Source organism: Labeo rohita, chromosome 1 (assembly GCF_022985175.1).
Source record: "Labeo rohita strain BAU-BD-2019 chromosome 1, IGBB_LRoh.1.0, whole genome shotgun sequence".
In the NCBI taxonomy this organism is placed as follows: domain Eukaryota; kingdom Metazoa; phylum Chordata; class Actinopteri; order Cypriniformes; family Cyprinidae; genus Labeo; species Labeo rohita.
The window spans coordinates 27,296,154-27,321,678 of record NC_066869.1 but is presented as its reverse complement, the minus strand read 5'-3'; the positions used below and the strand labels follow the sequence as shown (position 1 = coordinate 27,321,678).

The window sequence follows — 25,525 nt, the reverse complement described above, 5'->3', positions numbered from 1 at the left end:
CCTTCAACCTCCATAAAAAACTTTCTCAGCACTTGATTCTAGTGTTGTCTCATGTCTTTCATCTATTCTACCAGAAAGTGCCATGCTACTAGAGATTAGCTAATATTTCAGGTTGTTTGGAGTAGTTCAGATAAAATTCTAAATGTACTTGAAAGAAACAGATGTTAATGTAACTTTTGGGTTTGACTTGTAGTCATACAGAGACACAGATGAGTAATGTGGCAATATCTGTCCCATTTCCTGCTGTTTCTTTCTGTATAGCTTCGTCCATTACTTACAGGTGTCCCGTTTTCCTCTTTGTAGGTCGGCCTGTGATGATAGTGGTGGAGTACATGGAGAATGGCTCCTTGGACTCTTTTCTGAGGGTACAAGAACTCAATTCATCATTAATATGGCACACCACACCTGGCATTTCTCATAAATGCACCTATCTAGAGAGAGCGTTTTGTAATTTGCCAACAGATCGATAGTTGAAATGAAATGCTTTTTGGAAAGTTGACATGTCCTGCGATGTGACAGTCTGAAACAGTGGTTCTCAATCAGGGGACCAGGGTCCACTTGGGGCGGGGCTGCAGAGAACAAAACAAGCAATAAAATAGTCCAAAAGGACTAAAAATCAGAAATATTTCTTATTTCAAATGACCCACGTTTTCTAAAAAAAAAAAAAAAAACAACTGGCAATGTCATGTAAATGAGTAACAACTTATAACTCCATGAGCATTTTTATAGTTTATATAGCAAGCTAATTACACCAAGCTCTAAAATATTTGTAACAGGTATAAATGGTGCATAAAAAATTGTTTTATCCAGGAAATCACAAACTGGAAAAGTCATGAAGAGAACCATTGCTGTAAAACTATTTTCAAATACCATTTTGTTTTTCTTTTGCTAGGTATATTAATTAGTTCTGATTGTTGTTTCATAACTGTATTAACTATAACTGATTATCGTTCCTTACCTTTGATTTGTTTTGAGGGTGAAATAAAGATTAGAATTTGTCATACATAATAAATATAAAGTAGAGATGCGCGATACTGGAATTTTGCCAGTTAGAAGATAAAGTTATTTTAATTTTTTTTTCTCAGAATTGCATGATATAAACTCGCAATTGTGAGTTATAAAGTCAGAAATGGAAGACATAAACTTACAATTCTGACTTTTTCTCAAAATTGTTTGATATAAAAAAAAATTGTGAAAAATAATTCTTACAATTTTTTTCACAAATGGGAGTTTCTATCTTGCAGTTTTGACTTTTTTTATACAGTCACAAATGCGAGTTATAAAGTCTAATTTTGAGGGAAAAAATATTGATGTTCTCAGAATTGCAAGTTTATATCTCACAATTCTCAGAATTGTGAGATGTAAACACACATTTCTGAGAATAAAGTCCCAATTTATATAAACTCAGTTCTAAGAAAAAAAGTCAGAAATGCATTGTGAGTTTATATCTCACAGTTCTGACTTTATTTCTCAGAATTGTAACTTCATTTCTCAGAATTGCAGTTCTGACTTTATAACTCACAATTAGGAGTTTATATCTCACAATTCTGACTTTTTTTATAACTCGCAGTTGGGAGTTTATATCTCACAATGCGCAGAAATAAATCGGAATTGTAAGACAAAAAGTTGCAGTTACCTTTTTTATTTACCAATTACCTTTTTTATTACCTTTTATTCCATAGTAACCTTAACGTTTCAATTTGTAGATTTAACCTTTGTAGATGGTCTAAAGCAAAAGGGTTGTAAAAATTCTGAAAATCTTTTAGAGCTCCTTGTATTTAAGTTTTCATAATCCGTTTGTAAAAAAAAAAAAAAAAAACGTATTACACATTAATGAATAAATCTGTATATATAAAATTATTTAAAGGAGTAGTTCACTTCCAGAGCAACAATTTACAGATAATGTATTCACCCCGTTTTCATCCAAGATGTTCATGTCTTTCTTTCTTCAGTCGTAAGGAAATTATGTTTTTTTTTAGGAAAACATTTCAGGATTTCTCTCCATATAGTGGATTTTTATGGTGCCTGCAAGTTTGAACTTCCAAAATGCAGTTTCAGTGCAGCTTCAAAGCTAAACGATCCCAGCTAAGAAAGAGGAGTCTTATCTAACAAAACAATCTGTCATTTTCTGAAAAAAATACAAAATTTATATACTTTTAAACCTCAAATGCTCTGTGCAGTCCCATTCAAGACAGTTAGGGTATGTCGAAAACTCCCATCTCATTTTCTCCTCCAACTTCAAAATCATCCTACATTGCTGTTTTACCTTCTTTTTTGTTGTTGTAAAGGGCGTTTGACCTTTTTTTGCATGTTCACTTTGTAAACACTGGGTCGGTACTTCTGCAGCGATGTAGTACGATTTTGAAGTTGAAGGAGAAAAGGAGATGGGAGTTTTTCGACATACCCTAACTCTATTGAACCGAAATGCACAGTACACGCAGAGCTAGACAAGACGAGCATTTGAGGTTAAAGTATATAAATATAATTTCGCTAAATAAGACATTTATTTCTTAACTTGGATAATTTATTTCCCTTTGGGAAGTTTAAACTCGTGGGCACCATAGAAGTTCACTATATGGAGATAATTCCTGAAATATTTTTCCTCAAAAATCATATTTTCTTTACGACTGAAGAAAGAAAGACATGAACCTCTTGGATGACAACGGGGTGAGTACATTATCTGTAAATTTTTGTTCTGGAAGTGAACTAATCCTTTAATGTACAAGTGACATGTTTGTGATTTTTATTCACATAAGCTATAGCTTCTGACCTTATGATTATAGAGTCTTATAGCAACAGACTTATGACTTTGACATCAGTTACTGCTTTATTTGATCAGAAACACGGTCTTAATGTTATTTGTGTGTATTTTACTTTCATTTTATTACAAGTAGGCTTACAGCTTAACTTTAATTATGATGTTTCATCCACATTCCACCACAAAAGCACCTTCAGGAACCATATAAGTAGTTATCAGTTCTTAACCAATACACATACAGTCATGAGCTGAATTTTATTGAGAAGTTATACATGGAATATTTGTACTTTCAAAAGGTCAGGATAAAAAGTGATTAAAAAGATGAATAACATTCATAGCACCCAATGGATCATCTACTATCCAAACATAAACTGTAATGTTCTTTTTTGTTGATGCTGTCAGGTCTGGTTTAAAGGTGAATGTTGTTATTGTTCATTGTGATAAAGCTCTCTATCTCTTCTTGCCTGTCCTCCTCTTCTCTTCTCTCTTCTTTTGTAGAAGCATGACGGACACTTCACCGTGATCCAGCTGGTTGGTATGCTGCGTGGCATTGCCTCAGGAATGATGTACCTGTCCGACATCGGCTATGTCCACCGGGACCTGGCAGCCCGAAATATTCTAGTGGATGACAACCTGGTGTGTAAGGTGTCGGACTTCGGTCTGTCCAGGGTGCTGGAGGACGACCCGGAGGCAGCTTACACCACCACAGTAAGCCACATACACCCGCTTCAATATTGGTTCATTTAAATTCAGGGCTGTTCAGAGTTAATAACAATCTGTGCTCCTTAGACAGCCAAAGCTGATCCCGAATCTCTGAAGCTTAGCTCTACTCTGCTCGTTGTGTGTCAGTGAATGGGATCGAGTTTATCTAAGCAGTATAACATGAGATTAAGGGCTTACTTTGAGGAGTGACTGAGTAATTAGATTTATAATAAGATGCTAAATGTGTCTGAATACTTCTGAACTTTTTGACACGTAGGTCTGAGTGTGTCACTCTATACACTTACATTCTCAGAATAGCTCAGTTATGACTCATCATTACATAAGCAATCAATATCTCCTTTGATTGCCTAGGAAACGATTGCTTGATGACGATTGCTATTATAATAAAAAGAAAAGATTTTGTTTTGTCAGGGGGGTAAAATCCCCATCCGCTGGACAGCTCCAGAGGCTATTGCCTACAGAAAGTTTTCCTCAGCCAGTGATGCTTGGAGCTACGGTATTGTCATGTGGGAAGTGATGTCATATGGAGAAAGGCCCTACTGGGAGATGTCCAACCAAGATGTGAGTCACTTGGTCTATTTTAATCCTCCTAAGGCATTTTTTTCTGGACAAAATTTATTTCAGATTTTCTTAATGTATATTTTAATATATATTTTCAGAATGAACACAGTTGAGGTCACAAGTTTACATCCCCCTTTCCAAATCATTAAAAATGTTAATTATTTTACAAAAATAAGAGGGATCACACAAAATGCGTGTTATTCTTTTATTTAGAACTGACCTGAATAAGATATATTTAACAGGCCACAAGACAAAATAATAGTTGAATTTGTAAAAACACCCCGGCTCAAAAGTTTACATGCACTTGATTCTCAATACTGTGCTATTGTATTAAGGTTGTTACCTGAATGATCCACAGCTGTGTTTTTGTTGTTTGTTTGTTTGTTTTTTGTTTAGTGATAGTTGTTCAAGAGTCCCTTGTTTGTTCTGAACAGTTAAACTGCCTGCTGTCCTTCAGAAAAATCCATCTTTTCACACTGAGGACAACTGAGGGACTCATATGCAACTATTACAGAAGGTTCAAATGCTCACTGATGCTCCAGATAGAACCACGTTAAGAGCCGGGGAGGGGGTGAAAACTTTATGAATTTGAAGATTAGGGTGAAATTGAACTTATTTTGCTCTTCTGCAAAACACGTAACTGTCTTCTGTAGCATCTGAAGGGCAGTACTAAATGAAAAAATGTGATATTTAGGTAAAATAAGAAACATGTATACATCTCAATTCTGTTCAAAAGTTTTCACCCCCGGCTCTTAATGCGTGTTTTTTCCTTCTGGAGCATCGGTGAGCATTTGAACCGTCTGTAATAGTTGCATATGAGTCCCTCAGTTGTCCTCAGTGTGAAAAGATGCATCTCAAAAACATACGGTCATTGTTGGAAAATGTTCAAATACACAAAAATACTGGAACACCAAAGAATTTGTGGGACCTGAAGGATTTTTCTGAAGAACAGCAGGCAGTTTATTTGTTCAGGACAAACAAGGGACTTATGAACAACCATCACTAAACAAAAAAACCACAGGTGTGGATCATTCAGGTAAGAACACAATATTAAGAATCAAGGGGATGTAAACTTTTGAACCAAACTTCTTCCAATAGCATTAGCTAAAGTATTTTATACCACTGACGGGGCATCCCTAAAATTGAGTTTGCAAACATTAGTAAAATGGTCTTGTATCTCAACAGACTTGTGTGTGTCTTCCTGCAGGTAATTCTGTCTATAGAGGAGGGCTACAGGCTCCCTGCACCCATGGGTTGCCCCGTGGCCCTGCACCAGCTCATGCTTCTCTGCTGGCAGAAGGAACGCAGTCGGCGACCACGGTTTAATGACGTGGTCAGCTTCCTAGATAAGCTGATCCGCAATCCCAGCAGCCTGCTCACACTGGTGGAAGATGTAAATAGGTAATTCACAATAAAATTTAAAAATCAACATTTTAATTGCTTACTTTATTGCTTACTAGAATCAAAATGAGTGCCTGTGTTGAAATGATCATTTTAAACTAAAATTGTTTTTGTTTACTGACAGAAAAAACTGATTAAACTGAACTGTTGTCTCTTGCCTTGTATGAAACACGTGCCAAACTGTTTTATGTGTTGTGTTTAAACAGCTTCCCAGAATCCCCTGAGGATATGCCAGACTACCCTCTCTTCATTTCTATCGGTGATTGGTTGGATTCCATCAAAATGAGTCAGTACAAGAACAACTTCATAGCAGCAGGGTACACAACCCTGGATTCCATATCCACCATGAGTATTGAGTGAGTGGAGTTAAAACTACTGCATCAGTCCTGCTCATTAATTTTTTTTACACATCAGTTAGGTCCCAGGTGTTGTTTTGCAAGCAAAATGATTGTGATCACTCTCTGTAGTGGATTTAGTTCAGTTTTGTTGGCTTGCTTTAAAAGACTGTTCTGATCTATGCTAATTCGCAGTTAGTGTCTAGCAAAGCAAACAAATGCTGCATTTGAATAGGGTACAACAGTATGGAAGCCCGTTGCCACCACTGAATAAAATCGTAATTGCGACTTTTTATCTCACAATTCTGACTTTTTTCATCAGAATTGTGAGATATAAACTCACTGTTGCAAGTTATAAAGTCACAATTGCCTGATATGAATTCACAATTGCAAGATATAAACTCACAATTCTGATTTTTTTTTTTCTCAGAATTGCATAATATAAGCTTGTGATTGCCAGTTATAAAGTCAGAATTGTGAGGTACAAACTTGCAATTACGAGTTATAAAGTTATTAAATTCTGACTTAACTCACAATTGTGTTATAAAATCAGAATTGCTAAATATAAATATATATATATATATATATATATATATATAAATATATGCTAGATATATTCTGAGCAATTCTGAGAAAAAAGTTTTGCAATTGTGAGTTTATATCTTGCAATTGCGAGTTTATATCACACAATTCACAATTCTGATGAAAGTAAGGCAGAATTGCAAGATAAAGTCAGAATTGTGAGATAAAAGCCTGAATTGCAAGATTTAAACTCATATTTGCAAGAAAAAAGTTAAAATTGCGAGTTTCTATCACAATTCGGAGAAAAAAAAAAAAGGTCAAATTTGCGAGTTTGTAGAATTGTGAGATGTAGACAAGCTATTGCATGAAACAAAATTCTGAATTGTGTGTAAAAAGTCGCAACTACCTTTTTTTATTTTATTTTATTTTTTTATTTAGGCAGAAACGGGCTTCCATACAACAGGGCAAGAGGCAAATCTTAAGCAAAAAAAAGGGGCTATTCACTACTACCATGGTGTATAACTGCACATTTTGTAGGAAAATCATAAAAGTTTTTGTTTAAAAATCATATAAATGTATTTGGTAGCACAATTATATCCACTGTAAGTGTAACACTGTAAGTTTAAAACAATCACTTCAGCAAATTTTGTACTATTTTCATAATATGTTAAATGTTCATTTTAAAACAGGAAAAAAATATATTGAAAGCAAAGATTCTGAAAGCTTTTTACACAGTTTGAAGGAAACCACATAATTTAGTATGGGTTTGCAGTAGTAAAAATTAATACATTCTAGTATGGGATATATGATTAATTTATAATATATATTAATATGATTTTTTTAATTATTATTTGGTGGCTGTGTCTAAGGTATACACCCAACCTAATAAATTATACTGACCATCTGTCAACAAATGGAGAATTCAGCCAGCTATTTATTATCATGTCAGTTATTGTGCTTTTGGCTTCAACATTAGGAGCGTTTTCTACCCCAAATACCATATGTTTACATAGTTCTTTTAATTCCCCTTTGCTACATAAATCTGTAACATTAGAAAAAAAAAGAAAACAAACAAACATGAAATCTTGAAGATTGTTTCTGCAACTAAATGAAAAAAAGGCAATTGCAACTTTTTATCTCACAAACAGACTTTCTTTTCTTGCAGTTGCAGGTTTACATCACACCGTTCTTAGAAAAAAACCTGATTTGTGAGTTTGTCACACAATTATTAGGGGAAAATGAATTGCAATTGCAAGTCACAAATACCTTTTTTTTTATTTATTTATTTGTTTATTTATTCAGTGGTGGAAACAAGCTTCTATAAATATTAGATCGAAGTAGCATAGAGTAGCTAACTTTGTGTTGCTGCCTGTGATTGCATCTAGTATCATCCAAATTTCCACATGCATACTGGACCTTTACAAAAAGCCACCTAGTGGTTAAGAGAAGAATAACATCAAATATGCCTTTTACCTTAGTACATCTTTAGTTCCATTCTTTAAAAAAAAGGGTGGGGGTTTTAAGCAATTACTTTTAGCCTGTGAACATAGTCCTAGTCATATTCACTTGTCAATGAATTGCCTCAGTTTCAGGATTCTCATCCTGTTGTTTTCTCAACAGTGATGTAAGAAGAATCGGAGTGTCTCTGATTGGTCACCAGAGGAGGATAGTGAGCAGCATACAAGCACTACGACTGCAGTTCCTCCACGTCCAACAGAGTGACTTCCATGTATGAAAATCCACATATACACATACACATACTCTCATAAAAACGCTTCTTACAACATCGCTAGACCCCTCAAGACACACACACACACACCCTTCAGGTCTGGAGTGACTGTCCGTCATGAGAAGTGCTCCACAGCCTCTGTTTCTGTCGTAATCCAGTGAAGGCTTCCAGTTGAAACACATACATAAGAAAGCAATGAAGAAACATGCTAAATGTCATGAATTGTTTGTCTTCTTGATGAACTGTGTGTAACAGGAAAATTGGACCATTTACCCGGAGGAACCACAGTAAACAATGGAACAATGGCACCATTCTGTTGTTACGAAGATGTCATCTGTCAGTCATCCTGCAAGTTCTGTGATTGACTGGACTCCAAACCTGAGAACTCTGAATAGCATATTTGCTATTTTAATGTATTAAATTATGTGTCTTAAGAGATTTTCCTGGTTTATTCATCAAGCCTCTAAAACGAGAGACTATGGATCTGTTGAATGTCTTCAGCTTTAAATGGCTATTATACATTGTTTATCACATCTGATATTTATCCTGATATTTATATGTACGTGTGACTTTGTTTCTTTTTCTGTTGCCTTTTGTTTAGTTCCTTTTCTAAGCAATATGTGCAGTCTTTAGAAAACCAAGAAAAGAGCCAAGGTAGGGAGTGCAGAGCTTTATCTTGCTCTGTTGAAAAAAAAAAAAAAATGCCACACAAACCATTGACTTCCTCAGGCTGTCAGCGAGGTGGTGAAAGTCTGACTTTTCAGAAGACTGTAAGCCATTTTCTTACTCCTGTGCACCACAGTCAAATTGAACAAACTTAAACAAATCCACTCAGACCGAGATGTGAAACTGCACACATTTGTTCAGTCTACTCTGGTGTACAGAATCTATAGACACCTCTGATATTTTATCAGTTTGCCTTGCGACTATGAAACTATTGTCATATAGTCAGTGGAGAATCATTGAGGTAACAGATTGCAGTAAAATGTTCTCAAATAGAGAACAAGACAATATAGCACTCTGCATGTTGGCAAGTATTTTTCCCAACACGGCAGGCCTACATACACGCATAACTTCAATGGCAACATATGCATTTGCAGTCTCTTTCGCTTCCACCAGACATACAAACGCACAATACTCTACCATGTTCATTAGCTGATATAGGCCCCCATCCTTCGATCGGCTCTTTGTACCTGAACACATGTTTGGGACGCTGAGACCACTTGACAAACTTCAAGTTGCAATGTGCAAACGTCAAACGCGACAGAGAACCGAGTGCTTACTTCGAGCAGGGCAAGGGAAAACTCTGGGTAATCAGGTCATAATGTATTGTTCATAGTAAACTAATTGTACATTATTTTTTATAATTTATAAAGAGTACAGAGAGATAAAGGTGATATAGGTTGAATGTTTGTAAAAATAAATGATAACAGATATTTGTGTGTTTCTTTTTTGTGAGTCTATCACAATGAAAAAAAATTATTATAATATGGAATGCGGTTTCGCTTTCTAAAATATTACAATATGAAATCATTAAAAAGCTACAAGCAAGTTAGTTGTAAAGGAATAGTTTGCCTAAAAAAAAAAAAAAAAAAAAAAAATCTTATTTGCTGAAAATGTCACCCTCGGGTCATCCAAGATTTAGAAGAATTTGTTTCTTCATCAGTACAGATTTGGAAAAATTTAGCGTTACATCACTTGCTGCAGTGAATGGGTGCCATCAGAATAAGCTGATAAAAGTTTGCACATTTGTAATAAACAAATCCATCAATACATTCTTAACTTTAAACTTCCAGCTTCCAGCTAAAACCAGAGTCCTCTATCCATATTATTGCTTTCGCCAGTCGTTTTATCTGAATCAGGAGAGAAATATGCTCAGATCAAGCACCAATTACAAGCAAACATTCCCCAACAAGTGGATTTTGATGTGTATATACAATGAATTGAGATTGATTTGATTAATCAATGTAATTTGATTATAAATTATACTCATTTCCCAACTTTAAATTTTTAGGGTTTGTGTCCTACTAATTTAAAAAACAATATGAAATATAAAGTTCATTTTGTCGAATGTCAAGTCATGACAAGTTATATCAACATCTAGTTTAAAGGAATAGGTCTCCCTTGAAAATTTGCCAAAAAATTAATTTGTTTCTTCATGCTGTTTCCCTAAGATGGAGGCATAATTTAAAATGGACACAAAATAATAAGTGTACTGGGGGACAGTTATGCCTGGTCCCCTTTACAGATTAATTAAATTGATAAAAGTAACAACAATATTTTTTCAGATTTTAACATTTTAATACTAAGGATTATTACGGGTTGAAATAGCAGACCAAACTGTATAGAGACTTGAAACTTGGAGTACTCGGTAGTACTCGCACCGCCTACCACATGACCAAGGCTCCCTCCAGTCGGCCTGACGGGGGTGCTACAGTGATCAAAAGTATGAAATCGCTCATAACTCCTAAACTAGGGGTGCCCAAACTCGGCCCTGGTTGGTGTCCTGCAGAGTTTAGCTCCAACTTGCCTCAACACACCTGCCAGGAAGTTTCTATTATGCCTAAGAGCTTAAGCAGCCTCAAGTGTTTTACGTTATTGGAATCCTTGGTTCACGGCAGGCAAAATACACGCCTCAAATTTTCAGGTACTTCGCATTTTTTGAAAAACCTACTTTTGCGAACTATTCCTAGGTTTTATTAATCAAAACAAATAAAAAGGGGTGCCAAAACGTTTGAAAGGGGCAGGGCCACTTTTAGTAAAATGCTTATAACTCCTGAAGGGAATGAGATATATTCGCCAAACTTACTTATGTAAGAGTTCAATCTGCTAAGAGGGAAAAAAAACATAAAAATGGCTCTAAATGCACAACCAATCAATATGTGTTTGGTCTCTCAAAAAACATGGCCGCCATTGGCCAATAAATTTCGAATACCTGTTAGGCAAGGTTAACGTAGGCCAATCGGAACAAAACTTGATGGGCCTGGTTGACTCATGGCCCCAAAGGTCTTAGAGAAATTTGAAAGATATCGGCCACTGTGGGGGCGATATTGCATTTTTCAAGGGTGTAAACAATTGTACGTAACACTTTTTTTGCACGTCATACCATAGAATGTATGATTCCGGAATACTTTGCCTCTAGAACAGGGGTGCTCAACCCTGTTCCTGAAGATCTACCTTCCTGCAGAGTTTAGCTCCAACCCTGATCAAACACACCTGAACCAACTAATTAGGATCTGGAGGAGCATTTGATAATTACACACAGGTGTGTTTGATCAGGATTAGAACTAAACTCTGCAGGAAGGTAGATCTTCAGGAACAGGGTTGGGCACCCCTGCTCTAGAACCACTGCTGTCAATCAAATAATTTGTTACATGATTGAGAAGAGGTAAAAACTTTTACTACTTTTACAAACTAGACCTAGGGTTTTTGCTCAGTCTGGAGAAAAACACTGCAGTACAATTCTCTGGATTCTTTAGGCCAATAATTATAAATGAAAAGTTGAAATTTACCCTTTGGGAAGCTATAACGGGGTCATTTAGACAAAGGGCCTGTCCAAATTTACTCAAAAGCCTAAAGGAAAACTCAAAACTTCATGAAACACATGCGACAGGTGATTCTAAACAAGCATGCAAAGTTTTAGGGAGATCAGACCACAGCTGGCGCTACAACAGTCATAACTGTTAAAAAAACATAATATTTTTTATGGTAAGTTATCTGGATTTGCCAAAAATGCTTTTTAAAATCATTAATTTAAGCGGTTACACGCTTGCTAAATACAGTCTTTTTTTCATATGTGCTTGAATGCCTTAAAGCGCTTGAACCCCGGTAATTGCTATATTTCTAATTTGATTTATCCAGCAGTTGATATAGACCTACAGTATTACAATATATATATATATATATATATCAGTGGCGGCTACTGGTCTGTCAAATAGGGGAAGCTCATTTTCGGCTATTACGCTAGGTAACTCTGTAAAAGTGAAACAAGGAATGTGGTGTATAATTGTGTGAAATGTATGATGAAAATGAAGCAATTTCGCCAAGCAAATATAAAGAAATAGGTTGCAGCAGTTTTTATTTCGACTGAACTTGAGAAATCCGCGATGGGACTGAGCGCGAATAGCTTCAGCGATTCCTTATAGTACAAAATCGCTGTCAGTCAAAAGGAGATGCAATCTTTCGACAGACCCTCCAATCATCACGCAGAAGCTCGGAGTCCAGGCCAGCCCACTCCTCATTTGCTCCTCATTCACCCCCAGAGACGCTGAGCGTCCGTGGGCGGGACATAATCGCAGCGTTTATCCAATGACCGTCTAGTTTCAAAGCACTGAAAAAAAACGTTCAAAGCAGCCGCATTGAAGTCAATGGACGCTGGGCTTCAACGGGGAAATGTACTGTGACGCTACGGGAATGTATGAGAAGAAAATCAAGTCAGCCGACCTGCTATATCTAACTGATTCTGAACGAACTCGTCTTTGAGATGAACGTTTTCTAACGCATTTTTAGTCAATAAAATGTTAATACAATAGTACATAATTTGACCATTAATTTTGTGACATTATAGGGGAAGCTGAGCTTCCCTTGCAGTCTTAAAGAAATCGCCACTGATATATATATATATATATATATATATTTTTTTTTTTTTTTTTTTTCTTTTTTTCTTAAAGTCATGAACATCATTATGAATTTCACTTCTGTGTTTGCTAGGCTAATTGTTTTGCTATAACTCTTATTTTCTATATGATAAATACACACAATTAAATACTATTTTCAAACTAAAACATGCTTTTCACTGACACTGACAGGCATTTTCACACAGTAAACATTGAAATGGTGTATGTTAAGATGACTCTTATTTTAGATTACAATAATTCATAACGGATTTATTGATTTATCAGATTTTTACAGTTTGAGATTGAATGGCTATAGGATTGGACACTGGTATAAAAAAAAAATCATGAAGGCATTTTAAAATTATTTATTTAAAAGAAAGAAAGTATAGTCACTCTGTTGTCATAAAAATTGCGTTTAAAATCCACTTGCTTCAGAAATCCTGACACTACTGTACGATTTCCGAAAGTCGTGTTTATGCAAAGATACAGTTCTGACATTGTCCATATGATGGCGCTATTAAGTAAACATGTGAGTCGAGAGAAAAGGCGTCATCGGTCTCCTAGCAGCGGTGTGTGGGAGAGTTTTACAGGGTTTCCAGGACGCCAGGTGAGTGTGTTTACGTCTCTCCATCTGCACTGGACGTACCATCGATCATATGAATGGTATTTATGCATGCGAAATCGCATTTAATCAAAACATAGACAACGTACAACTTCAGCGGAGCCGGAGCAGAAAAGTAAGGAAGATATTTACATGTACACCAGACTGAAAGAGCAGGTTAGCCAAGCAGCTAGCCGTCATCTGCAACGAATATAGAAAAAATAACATTAGATTTGCAGAAAATGTCTACCGTGTGGTGCATTTATGTGGATGTTTTGTGTGTTTAATAGAACAAACGTCAGACACGGAAGTGTTTGGATTATTTTCGCCTATGTGAAGAGCTAGCCTGTGTGCTAATGAGCTCAGAGGATTACAGGCTGTTCTCGTAGATTACGCTTTTACGGTTGTCCGTTCATGTGCTTCTGACCTAACGTTACGACACTATGAGAGATGGTTAAATACGTTATAATACCTCTGTCTCTGCTGTCATTGGATTGACTGTTTGATGGATGGTCGTGTAAAGCTATATTATGCAACTGAAATTTCCATTTCATGTATTGCTATACACAACAGGTGGGTGCTTTCTTTAGACCCAAGATAAGCGCATACACATACTTTACAGCTTCAAGTATTGTGTGTAAAGTTACGTAAATAATTAGGTTCAGGTACCACAGCCTTTAGTGCATGTTGCAGGCTGTTTGTCTGCTCGCAGCTCAAGTTAATTAACTTAAATCGGATTATTAAAAAAAAAGTAGCGAACAAGCTGATTTTCTTATCAGACCAACCGCTAATAGCAAACGATGCCGGTCAACATTAAGTATTAAAAGGTTTCAAAATTTAACAACCTTTATTATTAAAACAATTAGTGTTGTTGTTAAACTATTTACAATTGTAGGCCTGTACTATGCATGGAAAAAGGCTTATATTTATTAATATTAAATATACAAATTCTAAATGAAATTAACAATACACATATACAAATAATAACTTAAAATACAATAAATGATACATAAAACACAGGTGTAAGCAGTCCTCTGCATCTGTGTGTGTAGATGTATATTCATCAAGGGGGCATTAAATTAATTAAAAAGTGACTATAAAAACATTTTATTGTAAAGTCACACTTTATAAAGTAAAAAATGTATATTTCAAACAAATGCTGTGATCTTTTGCTATGAATGCTGTCATCTTTTTTTCTATTCACAGTTGTCAGAAATATTAGGCATGCAGCAAAACATTTTCAACATTGACAATAATAGGACATTTTTATTGAGCATCAAATTAGCGTATTAAAATGATTTCTGAAGGATCGTGTGAAATGGAAGACTTGGGTAATGGCTGAAAATTCAGCCTTTTCATCTCAGGAATGCATTACATTGAAAATATATGGTAAATTCTGATGATATTTCACAATATACTGTTATTACGGTTTTTCTGGTTAAATGCAGCCTTGATGAGCATAAGAGACTTAATAGCATAATCGTCTCACTTTAAGTGTCACAATTAGCTGGAATTCATATTACAATAAATTAAAAAATGTGGTACTAGCAGCAGTAGATCTTAATATTTTATCTATCTATCTATACATACATACATGCAATTGGTGCCATCACCAGTTAGTGCCCTACGGAAACTGAAAAAAGAAACATTTCTGCTATCCCAAGTGTTTGTCAGCCTCTGGATGCAACTAATGAATAATCTAATGGAGCTTGTCTTTGATGTGATCTCTTTCCAGAAGCGTCCCATCCAGATAGGCAAATGGGGCTTTTTGACAAGCTTGCAGGCTGGCTGGGCCTGAAGAAGAAGGAAGTGAACGTGCTGTGTTTAGGTCTGGACAACAGTGGAAAAACTACAATCATCAACCAGCTAAAGCCATCCAATGTATGTCACTCCTATTTGTGAACCCAATATGAAATAGCTTGGTTTTCAGTTTGTTTTTGAATATTCCTTTCTCTTTGATTTCTGTTTTGTGTGTGAGCTCACAGTTGTGATGTTGCCTTTTTTTTCTTGCAGGCTCAGGCTCAAGACATTGTCCCAACTATAGGTTTCAGCATAGAAAAGTTTAAGACGTCAAGGTCAATATTTGAAAACGTTAACTGTAGATAATGTGATTTAATTCTTATTGTCTGAAACCATTTGTCTTACTAACACAATGTCCCTATTTTTCCTAAAGTCTTTCTTTCACAGTGTTTGACATGTCAGGGCAGGGCAGATACAGAAATCTGTGGGAGCACTATTACAAGTGAGTTTCTCTAATTCAAGCTTATCTGATTAAGCTTTTGACTGACCATTTTTTACATTTTTGTGTGTTTAATTGTGTCATGTTATTTTCAGGGAGGGTCAGGCCATCATATTTGTGATTGACAGTGGTGATAAACTTAGAATGGTGGTGGCAAAAGAAGAATTGGATACTCTTTTGAATCACCCTGGTACATCTTTCATTTATCTCTGTTTTAGTCAGCATTTTCAGATCTGAATTAAAGGAACATTTCACCCAGAAATGTACATTTCCTGAAAATGTACTCACCCACAGGCCTGGCCTTCCAGGATGTTGATGTGTTTGGTCTTTCATGGGAACAGATTTAGAGAAATTTAGCATTACATCTCTTTCTCACCACTGGATTCTCTAGTGAATGGGTGCCGTCAGAATAAGAGTCCAAACAGCCGATTAAACACATCACAAGAATCTACATGACTTCAGTTAATCAACACAGGGGTCTCCTGGAGGGCCGGTGTCCTTCAGAGTTTAGCTCCAGCTTGCCTCAACACACCTGCCTGGAAGTTTCTAGCATGCCTAGTAAGAGCTTGATTAGCTGGTTCAGGTGTGTTTAATTAGGGTTAGAGCTAAGCTCTGCAGGACACTGCAGGACTGAGTTTGCAAACCCCTAAATGAACAGGGTGTTAGGTAAAAAGCTGCATTTTAGTAAGAAACAAACTTACCTACAACTTACATGGCCTGAGGATGGGGTACATTTTGAGCCAGTCTTTCCTTGTGGGTGAATTATTTCTTTAAAAGCACCCTAATGCTCATTTATGTGTTTTTTTTTTTTTTTTTTTTTTCTGGGCAAACTTAGATATTAAGCACAGAAGGATACCTATACTCTTTTTCGCCAACAAGATGGACCTCAGGGATGCATTGTCAGCAGTAAAGGTCTCCCAGCTCTTGTGTCTGGAAAGCATTAAGGACAAACCATGGCATATCTGGTAAGAAAACAAAATTATTTTTGGTTAAATTGTTGTCTGCTTACATTGAAATAATTTGCATAAATTAAAAAAATGTAAAGCACTATTCTGACAGTTTGTTTTCTAAGCAATGTTTAAGTTACAATTATTAATTGTCTATACTGATTTGGGTGAGATTGGGATCTCAGATATTATTACTGATGCGAAGTCAGAGGCTCTATAAACGTTAGACATTAGGTTTGACACCATCCTGAATTTAACAGGGATGAAAACAAGGCTGTGAGGGATAGACTTACAGGCTTTACAGTGGCATGCACTGAAGGTCCTAGATCTCATAATTTTCATAATTCACAACTTTCAATGTTTTATGACATTTTTGTTTACCAGAAGCTAAACGCACTGTACAATCCTGTGAATGCACTGTATTTCTATCCCTCACAGCCTCATTTTCATTCTGGTCAGGAAAAAAAAAAAATCACTACCCTGACTAAGGTCTGTTTGTCAGGATGTGGGCAAAATGGCAGGACTTAAAATAAACAAGGTTTATATAAGTTACATAATGATAACATTATGCATATAATAAATAAAAAGGAACTCATTAATTATATTACACAATTAAGGGACTCATTATTGATTGAATTTTCTATGTACATTGGATGGGATGTCGAAAGTACATAAATCACCGAGCTAATGCAGCAGGCAGCACATTAAGAGATTTAGCTTTAGTTACAGTGTTCTACAAATGTCATAATAAATGAGGAAAAGTGTTACATACCGCACTGACAAGCATTCCTATCCAGACAGAATTAGATTTCTCAGAGGAACCTTGAGCTAGCCAGGGCAGGTAATTTGCTCTTTGATTTTTACAAAGGTTGTGTGAGACATGTTCAATTCAGATGGCAATAACACAATCACAAAGTACGTCTATGACGAATTTGCTTAATCTCCTCAGGGTAAACCTGTCCTGTCTGAATAATGCTGGAGAAGTTGCGTATATGTGTGTGTGTGTTTCCTAAATGTAGATTTATTTTATACTTATATATGTGTGTGTGTGTGTGTGTGTGTGTGTGTGTGTGTGTATGTTTTCTGTAAGAATATATTTTAAAATGTAATACATTACTGTAAAACAAAACTGAATTTTTAGCAGCCATTACTCCAGTCATCAGTGTCTCGTGATCTTTCAGAAATCATTCTAATATGCTGATTTGATGCTCAGGAAATATTTACTATTGTTATCAATGTTGAAAACATTTTTTTTTTTTTTTTTTTGTGGGAAATTGTGAATTATATTATTTTATTTTATTTTTGTGGATTCTTTGAATTGTAACTTCAAAATGTGTTTAAAGCAAAACATTGTAACAATGTAAGCAGCTTAACTGATTAATTTAATGTGTCCTTGCTGAATAGAAGTATTCACTAAAAATCAGACACCAAATATTTGAACGGTATTATGCTTCTATGTTATACACATACAGTATACATATTAACTTCATATATTAATTTACAGTGCAAGTGATGCAGTGAAAGGAGAAGGTCTTCCGGAGGGTGTAGACTGGCTGCAAGGTAAATACACACATTCCATGTTTTGTGCATCTAATTTCCTGTTTGTCTTTTAATTACTAGTTTATACAAAGATGTGCTGAAATTCTTTTTAAGAAGGGTGTCAGGAAAAAAGTATATACAGTGTAATCTGTTTAAAATGTTCAATGCCTTTTATATTCTTGTGTTTTATTTCACCCATAGAACAAATTGCACAGTAAGTACTGAAGTTTAAGTTCCCAGATGTGTTGTGATCCTTGGTTAATTGTACAGTTAAATTTAACTTTAACTGTTAGAACTCACTTTTGGGCTGTATTTATTCTTGCACCAATTTACACATTATTTTGGCCTTATGGGGGAAATTCAAAGGCAAATAATCTTTTGAAGGTACCTCAAAGATTAGATACTGCCCAAATTGATGCAAAACTATTTATGACTTTCTCTCCTCCTTGTAGTTTGAGGTGCATTTGAGTTAGTCACTAACTATTAAATGAAGTTCACAGATGTCTGTTCTTCTCTACCCAGTGTTTTATCGTTTGGTCCAACAATTTAGGGTCTCGTCTTTATCTGAAGCCTTTTCAGTAAAAATGTACAGTGAGTAAAATCCTTGTTCTGTTTTTTTCTTTTTTCCCTTCTCATTAACAGATCAAATCAGAGCGATGAAAACGTAAAACCCTCCTGAAATAAAAAAAAAAAAAAAAAAGTCAAGGTCACCAGCTGCAGTGGCGGAGCCAGACAAAACAGGCAAAATCTTCACCTTTGGGCACAAAACTGATGTCTGTGCTGACATTAAAATCAGTTAGGTTGGTAGTGTAATAAACTGTTTGGCCCTGTTTGCACTAGGTATGAACATCTGTTTCAGTTGATCTGATCACAAGAGGTCAGTCGATACTTTTCTTTTTAAATTTCACTACGTTTTCTTTCAAAGTCACACATACCTAGTAAAGTTGGATCTTTTAGCCCAATAAGTGATTGACAGATTCCCAGTTGTCCAGGATGCAGAAGAACACATTAGAATTTACAACAAAAAAATCAGTTCGGCCATATACATTTTCTCACTACCTCCAAATGAGTAGGATCACAAAACATTTCACTATTTTTAATTACCTGAGCTATTATGCTAATGTCAGGTGTAAATTTGTCTGTGACAGTGCATCTAGGATTTGATCATTGCACCTTCTATCTTGATGAATACATACACTACACTTCTTGGCTGCCAATGCTATAATGTAATTCTGTTGAGAAACTTACTGTAACAGGTTTCTCAGACAGCAGAGCACGGTGACTAATATTTTATATCTTAGCTATGTTTGTATATGAATAGATAGAAAACATTCCTGAGCAGTGTTTATTCCATTGCTTTAAAAAGTAAAATTGGTCAAAGCTTGTTACTGTAGTGATGTACAGTAGTGCCGTTTAGTCACTATATTTTACTTTTTCATGCATTGTATGCATGTTGCCTCTGAACAGTATGAAAATGAGAAATTATGACAAAATCATTACAAATCATCACAGAAGAAATGTTCCTTTTTGTTCTGGAGTTATTTATTTTCCATAAACATTTTGTTTTAAAAACATGTAAAGGAATTGTTGCTGCATTTTTGTCTTGTGTTTTGTCTAGACAAAGTACATTTTCACATTTTAACTTATTTTCTATACAAAACATTTCACTGTTTTTAGTTGTTGTTGTTTTTTTTTTTTTTCTTCTTGATGTTTTATTCACAAATAAGGGATGCTGTAATAGAATGTTTAAACAATAAACAAACTGTGGGCTTACTCTGTGTATGAATATACAGTATATACAATATATATAATACACAGTTGAGGTCAAAGTTTACATACACCTTGCAGAATCTGCAAAATGTTAATTATTTTAGTAAAATAAGAGGGATCATACAAAATGCATGTAATTTTTTTTTTTTTATTTAGTCCTGACCTGAGTAAGATATTTCACATAAAAGATATTTACATATAGTCCACAAAAGAAAATTTATAGTTGAATTTATAAAAATTACCGTTTAAAAATTTGCATACACTTGGTTCTTAATACTGTGTTGTTACCTGAATAATCCACAGCAGTGTTTTTTTTTTTTTTTTTTAATTAAGTTATTATTATTGACAGTTGTTCATGAGTTCCTTGTTTGTCCTGAACATTTTTATGTATTTGAACCCTTTCCAACAATGACTGTATGATTTTGAGATCCATCTTTTCACACTGAGGACAACTGTGAGACTCGTATGCAACTAGAAGGTTTAAACGCTTACCGATGCTTCAGAAGGAAAGACAATGCTGAATTTAAGGATCAGGGTAAATTTTACTTTTTTTGTCTTCTAGGAAACATTTTCTGTAGCTTTTGAAGGGGAGTACTAAATGGGGAAAAAAGATATTTAGGCAAAAAAATAATACCCATCCTCATTCTGTTTGAAAGTTTACACCCCCCAGCTCCTAATACATGGTTTTTCCTTCTGGAGCATCAGTGATAGGGTGACCACCTGGCAACAGGGCTGTTTTGGGAAATAGATGTGATTTTGCGGGACAATGTGGGACACGTGAGGCTGATACATTTTGTATTGTTATGTATATGTAAATACTGATTACATCTGTTGTCATATGCGCTGATCTGTTTCTGAGCGCGCACAAGCAAGTGAGAGAAAGCATGTCATTTTTATGAGTGAAGAGAATCCACCTGCGAGAAAAGAGATGCAGTAAAATAATGTGCTCTAGACATTTTTAATTTAAATAACGCCATAAACAAACTATTAAAATAAGAAGAAAGTCGCGTCTGAAAGCTGCATCGATTTATTTTTTTTTTTTTGGTTAAAATGAATGGATAATATCATGTTTTTCTGTGTGCGCTCGACCATTTCCGTCGGTGGTTCTAGATCACTGGATGAGGTCTGCAAATCCTTTGCGCAGAAGAAGAAAAAGAATAAATAAAAAGCTTTCTTAAAAAGGCAAACTATTATTTTATCTTGTGGACTACACTCTTTAAAAAAATGGTGCTTCACAATGCCATAGAAGAACGCTTTTTGTCTAAATGGTTCCATAAAGAACCTTTAACATCTGAAGAGCTTTTCTGTTTCACAAAAGGTTCTTTGTGGCGAAAGAAGGTTCTTCACATTATAAAAAGCTAAGAAAGAGATGGTTCTTTAGAGAACCTTTGACTGAATGGTTCTTTCATGGCATTGCTGTGAAGAACTTTTTAAAGCACCTTTATGTTTAAGAGTGTCATAAGTGTAATAAATGTCTTTTATGAGAAATATCTTATTCGGGTCAATAATAAATAAAAAATAACATGCATATGTATGACCCCTTTTATTTTGGTAAAATAATTAACATTTTGCAGGTTCTGCAAGGTGTATGTAAACTTTTGACCTCAACTTTATGTCTCTCTGTTTTTTTTTTTTTTCTTTTCAGTAGTCAACTGACCAGTCAGTACCAAAGTGTGGCACAGAGCTTCATCCGTCTTTCTCTTTAAATAAATAGTGTGGCCAGAGCTTTTTGAGTCTGAACTAAGTGAGGGACAGCTATTATGGGGTGGCTGAACCATGGCAGTGATTATAGTTGTGGAAAATCAAATACCCTTGCTCATTAAGACCCCAGCATCAGCACGGTCATATAAGCTTCTGAAAATGACAGAATCTCATCATAGTGCCATCTGCCGTTTTTATGGAATCAAGGGCATTTAATGTCTTTTCCGGCCACTGAAAAACTTAGTGGTGCCAAACACTATGCTGTCATTGGAGACGTCAGCTGGAGCTTCATCTCATTTAATTATGTGATGATTTAAGTGTTAATAAAAGAGCAACTGCACGACTACAAATCTGATATTGCTGCTGAGACAAATGTTTACTAAGAAATAGAGAGAAGTCTTAAGATAAGAGTAAGGGTGGGGTTGACCTCGTTACTATGGATGATGTCAGCATGTTTACTAACTATGCACACAGTGTTTGAGCTGTTTGAGTCAGAGATTTATTCATAAAAATATTGTAGAGTACGATATTGTGTTGGCATATTCAAATAAAGATTTAAAAATAAAAAGGTTGCACATCAAATAAAGCTTTTAAAATACAGGCTAAATGTACAAAGCTAATTAGACAAGTATATGTTTAACTAATTGACAACTTTTTACTGTGCTTCTCGTAAACAATTAGCAGATATACATATAAATAGCCTTTTAATTAAAAGAATAATCATGGCTGATATAAGATATGCAAAAGTAAAAGAAAACCAAACTGGACGCAAGAACAGCTGTTACTTCTTGCCCAACTTGTTATTGAAAACAAGGATATAATCAAAGAATTGAAGTTGGGATAACCTCCAAAAACAAAAAAGTTGTGTGGGAAAACAGATGTGTCCAAATAAATGCATCGTGTTTCTAAAATGTTTACATTCTGTGGCAGATTCCCAGCAACAGCAATTTTAGCCCTGCATGCTGAAAAAAAAAAAAAAAAAAACAATAGAAACCATCACAGAATTTTTAAGGGTTTTACTGGTTAAATGGAACACACTAAAACGCACTACAGGAAACCATGTTTTAACTTTTAAAAGTTGATGGTTGTGATGGTGTTTTTTGTTTGTTTCTTTTCAGCAGGAAATAGTTTGTGATTTGATCTTAGTGACTTAGGAGTCCTCTTCACTAACGTTTCATAGGTTTAGGAGCTAGTTTTAGTGATAAAATGCTTTGTGAAATACTCTTAGAGCAAAAATGTAGGACTGACATGCCCATTATTTTTAAGATTTGCTCCTAAATCGCCAGTTTATGAGCTACTTTTATCCTTAGAATGTTTTGTGAATACAGGCCCTGATATCACTAGAATATCACACTCCTCTCAGCCAATCAGATTTGAGGACCAGAAAGTCCTCAAATGTATACGTTGCAGTGTAAGCAGCATTTGTGCCAGAATTGGATATGGTTGTACCTATTATTCTTGTAAAATGCCTGTAAAAGGGGTGCAGCACTTTTGCTTTTTGCTTAACAAGTTTCTTGAGTCCAGGTTAAATTTGTCTGAGTGGAGGAGAGAATCTTCCTTACTAACAACACAATATAAATTCATTCACCTAGAACCAACAAAGTATAGCTCAAACACCAGCTGCAAAGACCATCCAATTCTAAGTCAATTTAATAACATTAATATTAATATAACTTGAAAACGAACATTCAGTCATCATTTTCTTACTCTGGTATTGTTCCAAAACCTGCATGCCTTTCTTTTAAAGAAAGATTAGGATAAATGATGAAGTGGAAGTCATAGTAAACCTAAATTATCCTCTTTTGTGTTTCACAGAAACCATGCAGGTTTGAACCGACCTGAGGGTAAGTAATTGATGACAGAATTTTAATTTATGGGTGGAGTGTTCCTTTAATATAACTGCAAATTGAAAATATGCCGTCTGGTGCCAGTGAAGCGGCAGCACTAGAGACAGACTGTGCAGATCCCCAAGATAAAGTGACAGCAGATATAAAACACAACGGAGACTCTGAGCTCCGTGCGCAGTGTCAGATCGTCTCTTTTAGCCATGCGTAACAGACGTGACGCTGATACGGGACCCTGTAGCTTCTAAGTGCCTACTGTCTGCCACTTCCCATCTCCCTTTGTAAATAGCGGATTTTTCCACCGCTATACTTCTGAAACTAAGTATAGTTTCTTTACGTCTAACTTTTTAATGTAGGCTACTGTAGCCGAATTATAGATGGACAAATTAAACTTTTAAGTTCCAGATGTTCGTGCAGTTACTGAGTACAAGAAGGGCCGCTGGTGGTGATTTCGAAAATTAGTTCCCCCTTCTGCCGCTAGATGGTAACAACAGTCTATTCTGTAGTTCACCATTGATAGACATACAACAGGTAGTTAAACAGGAATTAAAATGCACAACGATTTTTTTTATATATAAATATCTAAAAATCATTTTACCAGATTGTTTATTTTGTTTCCTTCACAAATGTATCATCCGAGCTCCGAGCGCACATTAGTTAACTAAGCGTTTTTACATTGAATATTATTTTGCTGTTTGTTATTATTGCTAACAGTTTTGTCAGATCTACTGTTCATGTTCATCTCTCAGTGACACACTTCAAAGAACACGAAACAGATGTGAAGTGTGCTCATTAGCTGAGCAAAATCTGCGCAGCATGGCTGATCCCATGCACAAGGGATCTAGAAGAAAACATCAGAATACGACAGTTTATTTTAAGTGTTTTCGGATAAACATTTCAAAACCTGTAAAATACCTAGTCATTCTCCTGTCTGACTCCTAACAACCTTAATTCTTCCTCTACCGTTCTTAAACGGACAGAACATTGTTTTCTTGCAAAATGCCAGGTCTGTTACTTTTTAGAACCTGTGCCAGAAAAAGCCACATTTGCTGTTGAAAACTGTTGAGGGATCTTGACCAAACCTTTTCCGAACTACAAAGAACTGCAACATCTGTACAGAAACATGCTCGATCCCGTCTGCTTATAATTGGGACTCTCTCGGCAGGCTGTCAAAATGTGGCCAGTTAAATTAGTCGACTTGTCTGAGTTTAGGTAGAAGATATGGCTTCCATTAAATTGGTTCGTTTAGAGAGTTGTATTCTCTCTTTTAAGGACGGTAACAGATTCTTATTCCTCAAGGAAATTAGTGTTTAGAATAGCCTGTTTATACACCTCCGCACATAATTAAACGCAGAGCTGTCAAACTTAAAGAGAAGCAATTAGCGCGCAAAAAGTCTCAAATTCTGCAGATTCATTCGCGGGAAGCCTGTCTCATGCAAGCACAATGTCACGTATCTATAAAAGCTTTCATAACCAAACTGGATACGCCAAATGTTATTAAAAATCTTATATCTTTTTTAACAGAAATCAAAACCAGACTGTGAGGGATAGAGTACGTTGAATGGATTGTAAAGTTTGACTCAACGTCTTTTCGAAGAAAAGGAAAAAAAAAAAAAACGTTCAGTAGACAGAATAGTTACATAAGTTTGTAAGTTCCAATTTCCTGTAAGTCTGTCATTCACAGCTTCGTTTTCATTCGCGTACATTTAATATGCGTCTACCCCGACTAAGGTGTACGACTGGTGATGTTGACGTACTACAATGCTCTCCTGAGTCTATATTCTATTTTTAGTTCTATTTAATTTTCTACAGCATACACCAATTTAAGTCACTGGGAAAGCGTCCAACAGCATGAAATCTTAGGCCATATTTAGCCACTGGGTGGCAGAATGTCAAGAATTGTTTTCTGTGCGAATTTAAAAGCGATTGAAAGCACGTATACAAAAACAGTATACCATCATAACCGACTAAATGCTAGGGTGGGGTTTTTTTTTAATATTTGAAATATTTCAATTGCATACATTAACAAATGTGGTTTTATCAAATGCCTAGAGAAAAGTTTAAATCAAAGAAATGACGTGCGTAAAACGTGTTGCGTTGGCGTACTGTCATGTTCTTTAAACATTATTTAATATGCCAGTTCTGTTCAGTTTGACTACATAGTCTATACATCACCTCCTGACTCTAAGATTTTGTGTTTTCACAATACACTTGAATTTGGAGCGTTTGGGTGGCGTCT

At 35.5% G+C, this 25,525-nt stretch overlaps 2 protein-coding genes across 5 annotated transcripts in view; both read left to right on the top strand.

Moving 5' to 3' along the window:
* The window catches only part of epha6 (eph receptor A6), a 134,820-nt gene extending 126,075 nt beyond the window's left edge, over positions 1–8,745 (top strand). The window contains exons 12-18 of one of the 2 annotated variants that reach the window (XM_051108536.1): positions 304–365; positions 3,257–3,466; positions 3,893–4,042; positions 5,250–5,443; positions 5,650–5,799; positions 7,921–8,029; positions 8,285–8,745. In XM_051108536.1, coding sequence (XP_050964493.1) covers positions 304–365; positions 3,257–3,466; positions 3,893–4,042; positions 5,250–5,443; positions 5,650–5,799; positions 7,921–8,029; positions 8,285–8,320 — 911 coding nt within the window. In that variant the 3' untranslated portion in view covers positions 8,321–8,745. Of the gene's footprint in view, positions 1–303; positions 366–3,256; positions 3,467–3,877; positions 4,043–5,249; positions 5,444–5,649; positions 5,800–7,920; positions 8,030–8,284 lie in introns of both variants that reach the window. The other variant, XM_051108527.1, reaches the window with a different exon arrangement.
* A 4,376-nt stretch (positions 8,746–13,121) lies between these two features.
* Positions 13,122–21,269, top strand: arl6 (ADP-ribosylation factor-like 6). Of its 3 annotated transcripts, XM_051108585.1 has the most exons (8): positions 13,125–13,252; positions 14,982–15,127; positions 15,260–15,321; positions 15,420–15,488; positions 15,581–15,675; positions 16,321–16,450; positions 17,937–17,992; positions 18,614–21,269. In XM_051108585.1, the coding sequence occupies exons 2-8, from the start codon at positions 15,005–15,007 to the stop codon at positions 18,637–18,639; spliced, it is 561 nt and encodes a 186-aa protein (XP_050964542.1). In that variant the 5' UTR covers positions 13,125–13,252; positions 14,982–15,004; the 3' UTR covers positions 18,640–21,269. The 3 variants fall into 3 exon arrangements, with proteins under 3 accessions (XP_050964524.1, XP_050964542.1, XP_050964534.1); XM_051108567.1 differs by lacking the exon at positions 18,614–21,269 and having other exon boundaries at positions 13,122–13,252; positions 17,937–18,607; XM_051108577.1 differs by lacking the exon at positions 18,614–21,269 and having other exon boundaries at positions 13,239–13,382; positions 17,937–18,607.
* Positions 21,270–25,525: the final 4,256 nt, after the last annotated feature.

Coding starts and splice junctions, on each gene's coding strand:
- arl6 (XM_051108567.1), top strand. CDS start 15,005: ATGGGGCTTTTTGACAAGCTTGCAGGCTGGCTGGGCCTGAAGAAGAAG. Junction 15,128..15,259: donor ACCAGCTAAAGCCATCCAAT/GTATGTCACTCC, acceptor TTTTTCTTGCAG/GCTCAGGCTCAAGACATTGT. Junction 15,322..15,419: donor GAAAAGTTTAAGACGTCAAG/GTCAATATTTGA, acceptor TTTTTCCTAAAG/TCTTTCTTTCACAGTGTTTG.